This window comes from Ischnura elegans, chromosome 2, assembly GCF_921293095.1.
Source record: "Ischnura elegans chromosome 2, ioIscEleg1.1, whole genome shotgun sequence".
NCBI classification, from domain to species: Eukaryota; Metazoa; Arthropoda; class Insecta; order Odonata; family Coenagrionidae; genus Ischnura; species Ischnura elegans.
In genome coordinates this window covers 5,880,415-5,895,995 of record NC_060247.1, presented here as the reverse complement: position 1 = coordinate 5,895,995, position 15,581 = coordinate 5,880,415, and the positions used below count along the sequence as shown (strand labels likewise).

The 15,581-nt window shown below is 38.3% G+C and overlaps 1 protein-coding gene across 1 annotated transcript in view; it reads right to left on the bottom strand.

The window, feature by feature from the left end:
- The window catches only part of LOC124173956 (tyrosine-protein kinase Dnt-like), a 465,002-nt gene that overhangs the window by 405,889 nt on the left and 43,532 nt on the right, over positions 1 to 15,581 (bottom strand). The window contains exon 2 of the mRNA XM_046553120.1: positions 11,700 to 12,182. Coding sequence (XP_046409076.1) covers positions 11,700 to 11,838 — 139 coding nt within the window. The 5' untranslated portion in view covers positions 11,839 to 12,182. The remainder of the gene's footprint in view (positions 1 to 11,699; positions 12,183 to 15,581) is intronic.

Here is a 15,581-nt window from a genome sequence, read left to right as displayed (position 1 = left end):
CTTCCTCCTTCCAACGGCTAACCCCCTTTGAAAGTCGCCGAAATGACCTCCGCCCCCTCACCCCTTCTGCTGTTCTCCTTAGGAAGGATGTAGAGGTCAGCCACCCTGCGAGGTCCCATGTGCCCTCACTCTGTAATGGAGCTTCAAGGGCAGATCCAATTACGGAGGAGGAAGGAAATAAATCCATGGTAAGAGGTGCCTTGTAAGGTGAGCCTTGAAGCGCATGGAATAGTGGGTTGGTGGAAGATCGCGTGTTGGCCGAAAACTTCTACGACGAGACGAGAAGACACTTTCACTGCCCTACTCCTAAAAATCCATACTTTGAAAGCACTTTCGCCTCCCTGGTTTTTACCTTAACTCAACGGTAATCTGAATTGAAACGACTGCACAACAATCGAACCTTACTGACGCATGAGATAACCTGGTACCCCGCACTATTCCAGGGCCAATATCATCCATTCTTAATTGGTAACCTAATTTTCAGGTTATGTTCCCAGTCGAGTAGTAATCTCTTAAAAGACGTTCAATATCACTGTTTATATTTTATGCGGAGAGAATGTTTCAAAATATTTCAAAGGTTTTGACATTCACGTCATCATTAATACCATGACGTATATCATAAAGTCTCTAAAATATGTTCTTTGAACTTTGAGAAACGGCTAAAAAAATAAATAAATCTAAATCCATTTACTTTATAATTTTGTATTCAGAATTCCACCAACGTTTCATTCCACCAACGTATCCAATTCCTGACCAACGTTTCGAGAACTGAGCGGAATAATTAAGTCGTTAATATAAGAGATGGCATTCCGTTGAATTTATGGCCAACATTTCAAAGAATACGGTAACATTTAGAGCCCGAAAAAATTCTGGTACACCTTCGAAGTTCTCCGATGTTCGCATGTGACATTCAGTCTTTAGTGGAAAAAATAATTCGCAGGACTTATTCAATACTGCGAAATGGCCAGTATTGCTGTTCACATACCATCAAATAATTTTCTCTACTTTATGTTAGCTCGATATTGTGTAGCCAGAAAATTTTGAGTTTGAAAGTAAAACCCGTAATAATAATAATTTTCGTTAATTAGCTAAATAAAGTCATAAAAATAAAAATTATAAAAATAAATATGCTTTCTTAAATTTAAAAATATAGAATTTGAAATGAAGTTTAAGATTTCTATAACTTGCTTTAATATACATACTATTTGCTTTATACAACTTCCTTGCTACATCTTTGCTTAAATTAACATGCAATAATTAACAACCGCTTCAGGAAAATTTATTGTAATCATGAAGAGATTTCATGGTCTTATACCAATCAGATTTCGTTTAATTCTCCGACAAGCATTTTCTCGTTTCAATGACTGAATTGGTTAATTTATTTCTCGCTTTGTTTTTCAAAAAGTTAAATGAGACTACTAAACATGTAAATTGTATCTGTAAAGCCGTGAATACTTTTTTGGATATCCCATTTTATGTTAATTATCTGCTACCCAATACGAATTAATAGGAAAGCACTTGTACCACCAATGGCAAATTACCTCCAAATTGAGGAAATTACTGCAGGCTACGTGTTTAGCAATGGAGTAATCTGAATCGATTACTGCCAAATTGCGGATTTATTGGATTTAATAGAATGATCAGAGCTCATCGTCCCTCTCAAAGAAGTTGCCGCCGTTTTTTACGTTTTTTGTTTCGGGCATCGGTGCAGGTCCCTTGATGCTGTTGAAGGACTGAAATATAAGTACTTGACTCGAGGATTGACCCCGTGCATATGCTGGAGCGTACTTTTCCCACTCTATTATCTGGTTAACTGTCAAAATCATTTGAATCATACCGTAAAATAAGCAAGAAATTTTTCTGAATATAAACAAATTGTATTTTCAATTAAAATAATCCGCTAAATGTAAATAATATTATTTCTAGAAGGTTTCACCGATTCACCGATTGCAAATTGCATATATTCTCAACACAATAGCATGCTTTAAAATGAAATTTTTAAATTTCGAAAAATATTAATGGAAAAAAGAACATCACAGCTGAAAAAATTGCCAAAGAGTCTAACGTGAATATTAAGAAACTAAAACCTGAATATCATGACCATTTTTCACGTGCAAATTCAGGGATGAGGACAATCACAGCTTAAATGATGACTCTTGAACGTCATCGCATCAAAGGCTGGAAAAAATGATTGGGCATATCACCCCTATTTCCATAATTTGCTACCGTCGCTTTTTCCAACACAGAATCTGTACGTGAAACACAGCAGCAGCCAATCAGCCCACGAGACCAAAAGCATACTGTGGCGATGCCATCCACCTTCACAGAAACGAACGTAGACATCATGGAAGACTCAAATAACCAAGTTATTTTAAAATTATAACTTAAGTAATCATTTTCCCTGTCATTTAAAAGCGTAGCTGAAATGATCACTTAGCTTGAACGTAAATAATAATCGTGTGGTTCAGCCGTAAAAGGCGAAAAATAACCAACATTCAAATGATAAATATCCACGTTCAACGGGAAACTTATCACTCTAAAAGAATGTGCTTTTAATCATTTACATGCTACATTTGGGTAGATTTACCGATAGTAGATCCATTTAACGGAGGCTTTTAAACATAGAAACTTTATCAATTGAAAAATTGCTATTTGTGCCATTGCGTATCAGACAATTTACTATCTTATACAGCTCTTTGGAGTTAATTAAAGTTAGGTAAGTATATAAAATAAAATTGTGCATTTATAAAGATTTGATCCCTAATGACTCCCCAGCAATGAGAATTTTAAATTGCTTCGAAATCTCTCATTTAAATACTTTGCAAAGTCAGAGAGGAGATTTAATATGCCTAGCCCTTTCATAATTGTGAAACTGATATTTTTCCTCAAATATTTCTCAATTACGAGGTCGCAAACTCACGTAGAACTATTTTTTTCGTTACGCCTTTTAAGTAGATGACTCCAATTAATTATAATGAGATATAATAACTGCTGAAATGCGACCAAATTGTATATTCAAAGCTGCATACTGCAATGTTCCTAGTATTATTCGGGGCCAATCAAAAACGACCACCATGCTTGAATAATCGTTCTCGACTGAAAAGACCGCAGAGATTGTCGTGGTAGCATCGGCTGCGCCGCCGCCGGCCCTGGTGTCAATGAACTGATCCCTTTTAATCGGGATCGCCGATCGGCTAAGCGCCGAGTGACCACAAACCGGAGGCCGGAACACCCTTATCCGACGCACTCCGTTGCCAAAACTTCATGATTAGTCCGGATAAGGGTAAAAATGGGAGGAGAGGTCTGGTATCCCTCAAAGGAACGGGAAGCGGATGGGAAATAAGTCGGGAAGTCACCCTCCAATTAACCCCGGGAGCCCACCCACCCCTCCATCCCCCTGCAGGACTCCCGATTCCCTTTGCTTCCGGCGAGACGAAAGAAGAGAAGCGAGTTCGGAGAAGGGAGTGGTTTGATGGAAGTGCAGGGAGGCGTATCTATAATTAGCACTTAAAGAAATGAGAGATTCAAAGAGTTAGGGATTGAAGTTAATTAATATCAATAGATTAAATGTATAACGTAGGCTATAATTATTAAAAGCGCTAACACGTGGATTCTGGAATTATTATCTGGAATATTCTGGAATTATTCATCGACTGGGCACGAACTTCAGTTACTTTAATATTCGTAAAATTTTGATAGGATGTCGAAGTAGCCGATTATGAACTCTGAATTTGCCAAATTGAGCAAATAACAGGGGGTTTATTTATTCATAAGAAGCAATACTAATATAGGTTGAGGTTACGGACTATGAGGTTATATAAGTTGCGGACTTTTGTGGAAAAAATTAGCCTAAATGTAAAGCAAGGTGACGAATAAAATTTTACTGAAGAGCTAAATACCTGCCCAATTTTAACTGAATGAGTAATTTTTAACGTGAAGAATATACTGTAACGAGGAAATGATTTGCACATAACGTACTTTTATTACATAAAAAAATTAATTGCATGACTGTGTATCACTGAGCAATGAAAATCACCCCTGATGGTGGAGATCCTCAACGAAACCTGGGCCGTGTCATTATGCATGTTGAGCGGAACAATTGTAAGTATGTTCATTCATTATTTCCTGTATGATTAAATCTCACAAAATTAATATTGATACAGAGAACTAAGTTATTAACTAAAATATATATTTACAAGGTGAGGTTATAACGTTTTATTTATAAGATGAGGAAAGTTGAGGAATTTTATGGAAAAAATGTGTCTGAATGTAAAGCATCCCCATCCCTGGTTATTACCTTAGCTAGAATATTCTCATATAAATGTAATTTCACCTATTGCTTCTTTCAGCGCACTACTGGGGGTAGATTGAGAGGAGGCGGATACCATCCTCACACCCTGCGGCCACGAAACACCCACTCCTCCACCCTAGCCGTCGCCGGCGACCAGCCAGTCCATTTGAGGAGAGCCTTAACGGCAGGAGTGGATGAGACAATTACTGACCCGACTGGCTTCCGGCACCCGAGATTGAGATAGGGGTGGGGTAAGGGTGGAGGGGTTCTCAATCTCCCTTTAATCTCTACCACGCACCCCCGCCCCATATAACATCTCCACCCCTCCTCCTCATCTCTCCACACCCACCTCCAGTACCGGAGCACGTCCAGTGTTAAGAATGATTGCACGTGCGGCGGAAATGGCGGCGGAGGGAAGGCTGGCAGACTCCGTCTGTGATCTTCTCTCCGTGAATCTAGTCGCACGCATGGACGAGTGAGGATATGAGAGGGCAGGACAAGTATAAGATTGGACGAGGAGTGAGTCCAAAGGGATGCAAATTGGAGAAATGTGACGGATGAGAGAATAAAAAGGAAAATGATCATTTGGGACTCTGGTCTCCGACGATGGAAAGGACTGCTGCATAAGTGAAGGGGAACCCATTCACCTGCTTCCAGTTGAGAAACCCTCGTTACCACTTTGGGAATCGTATTTCCATAGAAATTGCGGAAATAACGACTGAAATAACGGAGGGTCTCAACTGTTGATCTCAGCGTCGTGTCTATATTTAAAACAAAGATTGAGATAGAACCTTTCATTTGATAAAACCTTTCATAATGTCGCGGTGAACTATTTTTGGCGTTGATTCCAAAAAAAATACAAAAAGGACTTCCCTGAAAAAATGTAACAATTGGGAACTCAAATTAAACAAAATCATTAATATTTGATGCAATTCTCCCGCCAGAGAAAATGGAAGTGGGATGGAAGTTAAAATATGTACATTAATGCGTCCTTGAATCGAATAGGTTTCCAGGAGAAGGTGGTAAATGAACACGGAGAGAATTCAAAGGGATTCCGATTGGAGCGAAGGAACAGTGGAGATAACGATTGAGACATCTCTGACGGTGACTGGAGTGAAATAGAGAAAGAGGGACATTCTTTCATCAGCACCAAACTCAACAGCCCTCATTACCACCTTGGGAGCCGTACTTCCAGAATTTTAACATTGAAGATAGATAATAGTAATGGTGGACTCAGCGTCGTCACTTTCGTGAAAACTAAAGATTTGATGAGATTTCTCCTCTGAGGAAATCGAGCCTTAATATTGCAACGAACTTTTCTCGACGTTCGTTCCACAACTTTCAGTTTCTCTGGGAAAACATTTATCTTCATGAACATTAATTTGCCAATGAATTAAACTTTGAAACTCCCACAGTGAAAATGGAAGTAGCAGGCCAATAGACCCCCTGTGTATGAATCTGGCCGGATGAAAGGAGGAACATATGTGAGGACAAGGGAGGGAATCCAATGAGATTGTCATGTAGGAACGGAAGAGAGGAGAGAATTAAAGGAAGATGGAGACACGGGACTTGTGAGCCTCTGAAGGCCGAAAGGACGAAATGAAGTGAGTGGGAAATACATTCATCTGCAGCCAGCTGTATAACCCACATTATTGCCTTGGGGATGGCATTTCCATAGAAATTGCGTTAATAAAGATGGAGATAACATTGGGCTCAAATTGGAGGCTTCCGTGTTATCTCTCACACCAATCTAATCTCGGGAATAGGATGGCTCGCCAAAGGTAATGTGATCACTCTATCGCATCGGATATTTTTCACGTTCTTTCTACCGCAGCGTGAATGAAAGAGAGGTCGGAATATGATTGCCACACAGCCTATGACGTTCACTTCGTCGATTTTAGAAAAAATTTCAATTCACTTTTGTCACCTCGCGATTTTATGAACCTGCAACTGATGTGAAAAGTCCCGTCTAAGGACTTTCAATCTTTACTTACGAAAGTTTTATTAGATCTTCAATGACTCAAATGGCATACCAAATTTTATAATTACAAATTTCACTATTCCACCAAGCGGAAATCATTTACCACATCAGTTAAGTTTAATCTTCAACTACGTACGTTAAGGCTGTTTGAGGTCATATACCTTTTCGCGGATGCATCATTTCTCAAGGTGAGGTTAAACAGAGGCATTCAAATGTCCTCCTGTTACTGATGATGGCTAATAAAATTATCTATAATAAAATAATGTGATTTCCTTTAATGGTAGTAAAGTAGTAAAGACTAGCTCTCCAATGATATGACAGAACATATAATCCTACATGAAACAATGATAAATGGCGGTAAAGTTAAGCCATAAAAGCTGGGTTACATCTTTCAATTTTTCTGGTTAAGGGTGCTTTAATTCAGATTCCCTTTCGCAGAAGTATCAGTTCTCAAACCGAGATTTGAGAGCTTTCCAACGGCAAAAGACGTTTAAAAGTCCTCCTCTTCCTGAGAAAGGCAATTTATCGATTGATATAACTAATTATTCATGATCGAACGAGAGAATGCCTTTTATCCTTCTTTTGATTAGAGGGAAATATCAAATGTAGAATAAATGATCTTATAATGCTTGTATTCAACCGGACAGACTCAGAGATTGCTAGATGCAGCTGAGCGCTGTTATGGGTGCATCCACCAATTTCATTTTAATTCCAATTGCGAAAGAGTTTAAAAATTAAATAGACCCGAATTTTTCCCACTTTTTGATCTGTCCTTACTTCTCGAGCCATTTGCATTGATAGGTCGACGGCCTATACCCTTTTGCAGTTAAGTTGATGACGTCACGGATTCATTTTTAGCATGTCACCGCTTCTCAGCTACCTCTCGGCGTTGCACATTGGTCTCGATTCAAACTCTTGCGAGAAACTCCTTCCCATAAAAAAAAGGTTCATCCTGAGAAAGAAATTGAACCAGAACTCTAGAGACGTCACCAACTTAGAAAAGGTGGTTGAACTTTCCCGATGTCATACTTTTAACTCGCGTGAGAATGAATGACTGAGAAATACAATTTTATTTCTTCTCTTACTTTCTCCTCCACGAACTGAATTCATGAATTTTGATTTCGGGAGTGAATGAAAGACCCCATTGTAATTCGTAACGCCATTGAGTTGATCTGTGACGAGGCAAGACAAATTATAACTCACGTAATAGATACTGCAGCAGTCAATATGAGGAAGAGTGATCCATGCCTAGACCCCGTAGTCATCTAAAGGCTAATAAGTTAACCTAAAGGTGCAGTAAACACCACTGAACTCAGAGAAATATGTCCAAAAATGGAGGTATAAATAGATAATAACCTCAAATCCCAGGAAATGCACTGATGCAAATATGAGATTAAAACCGGAACATGTGATGGCTGTAGCATTTTTTAGTAGCGTGGATCGCAAGCACCTAAACAAATAAAAGTTTGAGCTCTTCCATTTTTTTGTTTAATTTTAGTACGTTTCTTTCGTTGTTTCACAAAAATTGCGTAGATTATTTTTAAGATTGGAAGTACATGGCTTAAAGGATAAAGGAGTTAGCATTAAAAGCAGAGAATTGCCATCATAGTATCTGGTTAACTTGTTCCCTAGCTCTATTTATTCCCTTTTTCGTTGGGCTAGACCATGAGCATTCGCGTCGTGTAATTACAAAACCATTACTTTATCTGAAAACTTCATTCTTTCTTTAAGCTGTGTCTTTAACGCTGGAGTCGGCGTTCCCGTCACATTTAAATTGCCAGTCGGAGCAATTTCTCCGCCCTTTCCCCGTGCTGCCACCTATCCGCCGCTGCTCTTCAAAAAAAGCCGCAATGCGCGCTTGCACAGAGAGCGCACAACAACGAAGTGCTCACAAAAGAGGTCGACGAGGAAGATTTTAGAGCGGAAAAAGGGAAAAAGGGACCTTCAGAGTGCTCTGTTAAGGGAAAAAAATGTAAAAAGAGAGTTTTTTTTACAGCGAAGAACGTGAGAGAAGAGTGTTGGAAAAGAAAAGGGTGGAAGTGAAAAATAAATAGAGAAAGAAAGCCACCTCTTTGAATTTTTATTCCGAATGTTATTCTTCGTATCTCTTTTGCATCGCCGACACGTCTGGCGCGCGTGTTTTTCGCACACTAAATAGTGACCCCGCGTCGACTCACACACAAAGCAGAGTGTGGCCGCGAGTGCAACTCACGTTGCGCACTCACACTAGATGTCTCACTCACGACACGAAGAAAAATTCTTAATGAGGACGTTGCCTGCTAAGTCTCGCCCCTCAGCTCCTTTCCAATGAACTTGCTTCCCATCAACACAAACTCCCACTGGGTGAAACCGTTGCAACGCGGAATAGGTGACATTTGCGTATAGACAAGGAGGAAAATATTTTTGCCCCTCACTGGAGAGACGTTTATTGAGATATGTAGCTAATGTCGAATTTATACTAAAAATTTGACAAAACGTTTGATGAAAAGTTTTTGGATAAAACACATCTTACATGAATAATAATCGACTTAAACTAATATTTTTCAATTAAAAAGATAAAGGTGGCATTTAATTCAATAACAGTAAAGTTTTCATTCTCAACATCATCATTTAGTTATGTTTACAAAATAGCTTTAAACTCACTGTGTTCTTTTTCAATTTAAACAAACATTTTCGTTAATTTTAAGTTTTATATCTTTAAAATTGGATATGATATGAGAAATTAAAAACTGTGGTAAGGCGATTTTTTCATTTTTCAGGGTAGTTTCTCGGAAGTAACTACGCTCTCATAAACAACCACAATGGTGTAAAAATCAATAAATAAAGTGATTTACCATTTAATTTTAAGGGAAAGATTTTTTAAACGAATACCTTTTCCAAAAAGGAAACTATTCTATGCCATGGAACAAGAAATGTGCTTACATACCATTAAAAATTTACGTACTTTAGTTGCTTCGATATAAATTCAATAACGAATGAAGAGGATAAAATATTCAAAGTTCCAAATTTCAAATATCCACTGAAAGAGGTCGGTGAGACACAAACTAAAGACGGAAGTTTAACACTTAAAATATGATTTATGCTTTCTCTATGCACGGGTTTATGGATCAAGTTATGCAGTAGATTAATTAAAACAAGAGAACGTTTTTGTTGCAGATGAATTAACTGCAGTTGCTTTCCAGTAAATAACACACAGATCCCACTTCCGATTAAATTTCATCGATTACAGCTCCCGAATCCCCATCTTATCAATTGCAGAGCGGTGGTGGATTTTTCAAATATAAAATCCTAATAATATAAAATCCACGTTTCGTCTAAATCTGCAATTGAGAAGAACGCGGTCTGTACTTATACAACCAAACAAATATGAATACCCTAGGCATTCATTTAAAAGCCACCAAATGTTGTGAGGTGAGTCCACGTCTCATAGGGGGACGTTGAAATTTTTGATATCCGTAAGATTATATGCTGACCAGATAATAGGTGTTGCAGAAAACCAATTATTTTTACTTTCAAGAGAGGGAAACAATAGAGTAATCGGTAATCTAAGAAAATATAGACGAAATACATCCTAATGAATACTGAAGATGAGTCACAAAATCCAATAACATATCAGTGAGAGATTTCGATACTGACGTTTGGAATGATAGAGCCAAAATTTGTCATGTCTTAATTAATTATTAAAACATTTAATTTAATCAAACGATACGTTTCGCTTTTCTATGTGTACAAGAATTCCTTTCAGATATTTTATAATTTTCTCTGGTGATTCTAATTACGACTTTTGCTTCCGTTATTGATAACTCCCAATGGTGTTCCTAAGGCTAGTAAGAGAGTTAAAACCCACGTTTCACATTTCAATGTCATGTGTAAAAGTGATAATAGCAGGAAATTTGCTCATGCAGTCACGCAAAAAGAGAATATGCAAGGTTGTGAAGCACTATTTGGACGTATGGTTGCAATAGAACGATTAAAGCGGTTTGGAACGTTAGTGGAATGGATTCCTACAACGAGTGCACAAGTAGGATTCGTGATGACAGTGAAAAAATAAATAAGCATGTTCGCAAAAAACAAGTTTTTTGCTTACTTGAGAGATTACAAAAAGAATAACCCGTAGTCCTAAGAGTATAAATAATTACTGAAAATAAAAAAAATTAATACCTCGATAGACTTCTGCGCAATCGTTCAATTGGCGGTTAAAATTTATCTTCCATCACCTGATTAATGCAACTCGTATTTTAAGCACAGAAAGCTTTTCACTTTTCCTGTTTGGCAAAAATTCTTTGAAGAAGTTTCAAACGTAATTCTGGCGTCTCTCTAATGATTAGAAATCTTTCCATTAATGAGAAATGCACACGCTTCAGCATAAGAAGGTAATAAATTTTTCATATCCAATTTTTCAACCATAGAGCAACGTTACAAAGTATTATGCAAGCGGGAAAAGTAGACTCTCTACATTATTGCCTCGTCTGAAAGAAGTCATGCACGCTTACAAAGCATTTAATGACAAATAAAACTCCTCTATAATAATAATTCTCTTCCCACATTCACACTAAAATAATGAGTTACTTTGTTGAGAACCTGTACCTTTCCTTAACACTCGGTGAGAACTGAGAAAAATTACATTAAAAAGACAGTAATAGCATTATTTATAGCTCCTAAAACATTTTAAAAATAATGTAGACAGAAAACCAGATTGGATACTGGACAGATGAGCGCATAGGATTTTGTCTGTCGCTGTGTTCACCTTGAGATGCGTGGTAGTACGGCATAGATCGGACGAATAGAAAGGGTGGAACGGTAATGAATGGCTGCGAGGTCAGCACTGCATAGACTCGAGGCCAACAGAGAGGGTGGCAGCAGGAGGGACGATAGGATGGGCGCAGCGGATGACTGCAAAAGAACCTGACCCACTTCACACAGAGGAGGGAGAGAGAGGTCGACATCACCTGGTCGCGGATTCGATAATGGAGATTGGTCGCAGAATCTGGTAGAGATCAAAATAACTGCGGGAATTCCGGTGGAGAGCTACTACTTTTTATTATTTCTCTACCCTGCAAAAACTTCACAAAGTAAACATGCTATGGATGAGATACTTTTTAACTGACAGATAAGTTTCTCTGCTAAGATTTGCCATAATACAATTGAAAGTAACAAGGCACATGAGAAAGGACATTTAAATAGCTCAGTTCACAGATATTCCTTACTTCGTGCAAGCCAATTTGTGCACTCGATGAATGATGAATATTTTTAGAGAGATTTCTGAGCTTGTATTATCTTTCTAACGCACAAACGTTCCTTGCACATAAAGCATTTGTCATGTCGCAAACATTTTTCAGGTGTCAAAAGTATCTCAAAACATTCCCAATGGGTGGTGGGCCATGACTCATGGAAAAGGTAAGGATAAAAAGAAATGCGGTGACTCACCGAGCAGCTTCTTGACCTCCTGCTGGCTGATGAATAGGTTGAGGTGGCCGCCGACAGGAGTCACCGCAGTCCATGCGATCGCGACGAGCAATAGCAGCGCGGGCCCCCAGGGGGCGGGGTGGAGGGAAGTGGGGGCCATGATAAGAGTGGGAGGGGAGAATTAGGGTCACGTGAGAGAGAATCGAGGATGAGAGAAAAGGCAGAGAGGACTCTTGAGCGTACGTCCTCGGATGGTGGTGCGAGGGACCCCTTTCTAGCACAGAAGAAAGGAGAGAGGAGCAATTGTGTAAAGGTTTGAGGTAAGTAGAGCGAAGTGAGAAGGAGAGGGCGAAAGGAGAGAGAGATTCAACGTCCGATAGTCCCAATCGTCAATGTCAGTCGCGGTCTCCTCTTGCGCAGTCCCCTACTGAGGTTTAACCCTCCGTCCTCTTGCATTTTTAATTCCACCCCTCCTCCTCCGCTCTTCCCGGTGGGCTGCCGGGCCTGAAAAAGTTGCAAAGGAATGAATAAAGTTTTTCACTCTTGAAAAATGGGAGGAATACAAAATAATACGTGGAAACAAGGCAGGCATAAATAACCACGTCTGGACATTCACACATCAAGGGTGAAGGTATTCGTCGCCCAATAATCAATAATATTTTCGGAGTGCGTAACATCACAAACTAACAGAAATATGCATTAACCATGTCTTTGAACACATTAAATTCCATGAGAGTATATGCATTTTATTTTTAAACATATGAAAGTACGCTATGTGTAACTTCTACGATATTTTATTTCCATTAAGAAATTTAACATTCACAAAGCTTTCATTCTAACACAGAAAAAAAATACATGCTGCAATTCTGAAATGAGTACCAACTTTCATTTAAAAACTTTCAAAATCACTAGACCTATTAAACATTAGCACATTTATCTGATTTAAAGAGGTTACAATCGATAAAATTAATATAAAATTTAGGGAGATTCTGTGGAAGAAGAAAAAGCACTGCCTCATTTAGCACAACCTTTTTAGAACATCCAGCTGTTACCCAAGTCCACCTTTCTTCTCAGCATCGTTTTCTTTTAATGCATTAAAGACTTGATTCTTAGAGTGATGACAAAAACTGAGAAAGACACCGCCCTCTCGAGTTATTGCTTTGGCTTTGCCATAAAGGGACGGAGAGAAAAACCACAAATATACCAAAAAGCGTAAAGACTTAAAATGAAGCATTAGGTGGGACTTATTATGGTAGTATAAAATTGACAGGACTGCTAAAAACTTGGGTAAACTCTTGTCAACAATTTTAATTGCATATTCTTGCAATGTCAAATTCACTTTTAATACTTGGCTAGCTTTTTGTATTTGTTGTACCACTCATCTTTTCATATCACAAGAATGAGATTACAAAATAAATATCCAAAACGTCGGAAAATACGATTTTTATAACAGACTCACACTCCTTGATTTTCATATTTGTGTAAAACACGAGGTCAAGATTAAACAAATTATAAAATTTAATGTTTTCCTATCTTGAATCAGCACAGTATTTTAATCAATTACATTGTTGGGCTAAGAAAAAACTGGTGACATCTAAATCCAATGATTAAATGAAAAAAATGCATTCCATATTTTATAAAAGATATAATGAATTTCCACAATACCTCACTTCCACTCATTGAATTAATTGTTTCAAATCGGCGAAGTTAATCAAAAATATTATAACACAAAATCGTCATTTTTGACCTCCTACGGATGACGGTAAAACTTTAAAATTAAATTACTGAATGGTTTACATCAGAAAAGTAACTCCTTGTACCCCCACCGAAGTGAGGGCCTCCTGATCAACCTGAACTTAAACTACCGAAGAAAGCAAACTAATTTAAAAAATAACGCGTGGTTAAATTATCAAATGGTACCACGTGTTAAAAATATACCCGAAATAAAACCAGGCACTTCATTTATTTCATTTTCCGGGCTGGTATTATTAGTCTGTCAAAACTTCTTCGCGTAGTAATACGCGGGCCCGGATCAGCCCGGATCCATTTGAAAGACCAAGAGCAGAGGTAGTTTCAGGAAAACGCGTGGGTCGGAGTGCTTTGGGTTTATCGGGTCTGGAATTGATCCCATGGGCACAGTTGCAACTCCTAGCGGTCAGATTACGACAGGCATCCCAACGGCTCCAGAGGCATTACACCACAGAGCCGCCTCCCCATCGTCAAAGGGCTTGCCATCGCCCTGTGAATCTCGCTGGATCACTATGAGCACTTGGCAAGGGTATATGCTTCCGTATCCATACAGTTAAACCCTTTCATCGCCTATGATTCGCACCCGACACCACGGTGGTCTGAGCATTTACCCTTTTTAAATCCATTCAGATACCTATACCGCTAATTTTTACTCGTTAAGCGTCAGCATTAATGGCATAGGACGTTTCACGAGCCACATCATGTATATAATGATCCTTGAAGTTCATTGACTTTTTTTGTTATATGGTAGACTGGCCAGGGTTGACAGGTGTGACTTTCCCCGACCCTGCAGGGCCCCAGGGGCAGACGGACCCGTGCTCCCTCAGCTCTATCAACACCTTCCATTTACCTTATACCCTGCAATTAGATTAACTGTTACATAAAATAGCACGTGAGGCCTCTGCGGTGGTTACGGACCGTCTATTTTTCTTCTCTCACTCGTCAACGCTATTGTAATGTAATATCCAAGGTACATCAGGTATTAGGGCCCTAACCCGTTTCCTTTTTGGTTTATTTTTCACATTTTAGTTCTATGGTTTGAGCACTTAAAAACTTTGAACGGAGATTGGAACGCCATTCACTGCTCTGCTCCCTTTTATTCATTTCACGTGCGAGACAATTTCATGCTCCCATAGTATCTCCTCATTTTTTTAGAATTGGGGGAAATTTTTCCCGTTGATGCCTTCAGATCTCGTTGCCGACGGAGCTCTTGGGTAACCAGTCCGCCCCAGCTTTAACCAAAATATAGAAGTTAAAAAACACTATTTTAAGATATTTACTAACGATAAATATTTTGCAATTAAATAATTCAAAATAGTTTAAATGAAATACTCTTTTACTATGGTTATATGTCAATAAAACTTTGGGCCATTGTGATAATCTCGTAGTTTATTTATGTCATCATAAACTGGATACATAAACTGAGAATCTTGAATAAAACAAAGAGTATTTATCTGTTTTACCTTCTATCAGCTACGAAAAATTAAGCGATACATATGCACAACTAAGTATAGGCGTTACTGAAGGCATTCCTTGGTACATCACTCCAAGATTTATTTATGAAAGCGTCTCTAGAAATTTATGAATTCATTCTTGATCAAGGTGACGAAAATTTAGCGGCATATATCATAGTACGCATCGTTTACAACCTACATTTATCCTATCTTATGTAAACCGCGTTAGTAGCAAATACTTCCATGACCTTTCGCTTCAATTTCAGCTCACTTCTGTGGCCGAAAATTCAAACCATTATATTAACCCTTTTAAAAAGTTAACGCCAGCGCTGAAGCACAAAAATCTCTCAGTAAATTTTGAGAAAGAAAAAGATGTGTGCTTTCATTACAGGGCATGGCTCATATAACGGTTTTCATTGAAAAGAAACATTTTTCAAAATGAATGTATTTATTTATATTTTTAACGGGTTGCCATAATGTTTTGCTCTTAAAGAAATATATCAATTAATAACTGAAAATATCTTCCCATAAAATCCTTATTCAATGATATATTGACATAAAGGTTTGCTTTGTCACAAGTAATGTGAGGCTTAGGCATCGTTTTCATAAGAAAGCAGAGATTGCGCTAGATTATTGGGCTTTATGAGATGAAGGGATACACAGCGTCTGAATCTCCTGAGAAACTTCCTTTCGCTTCATT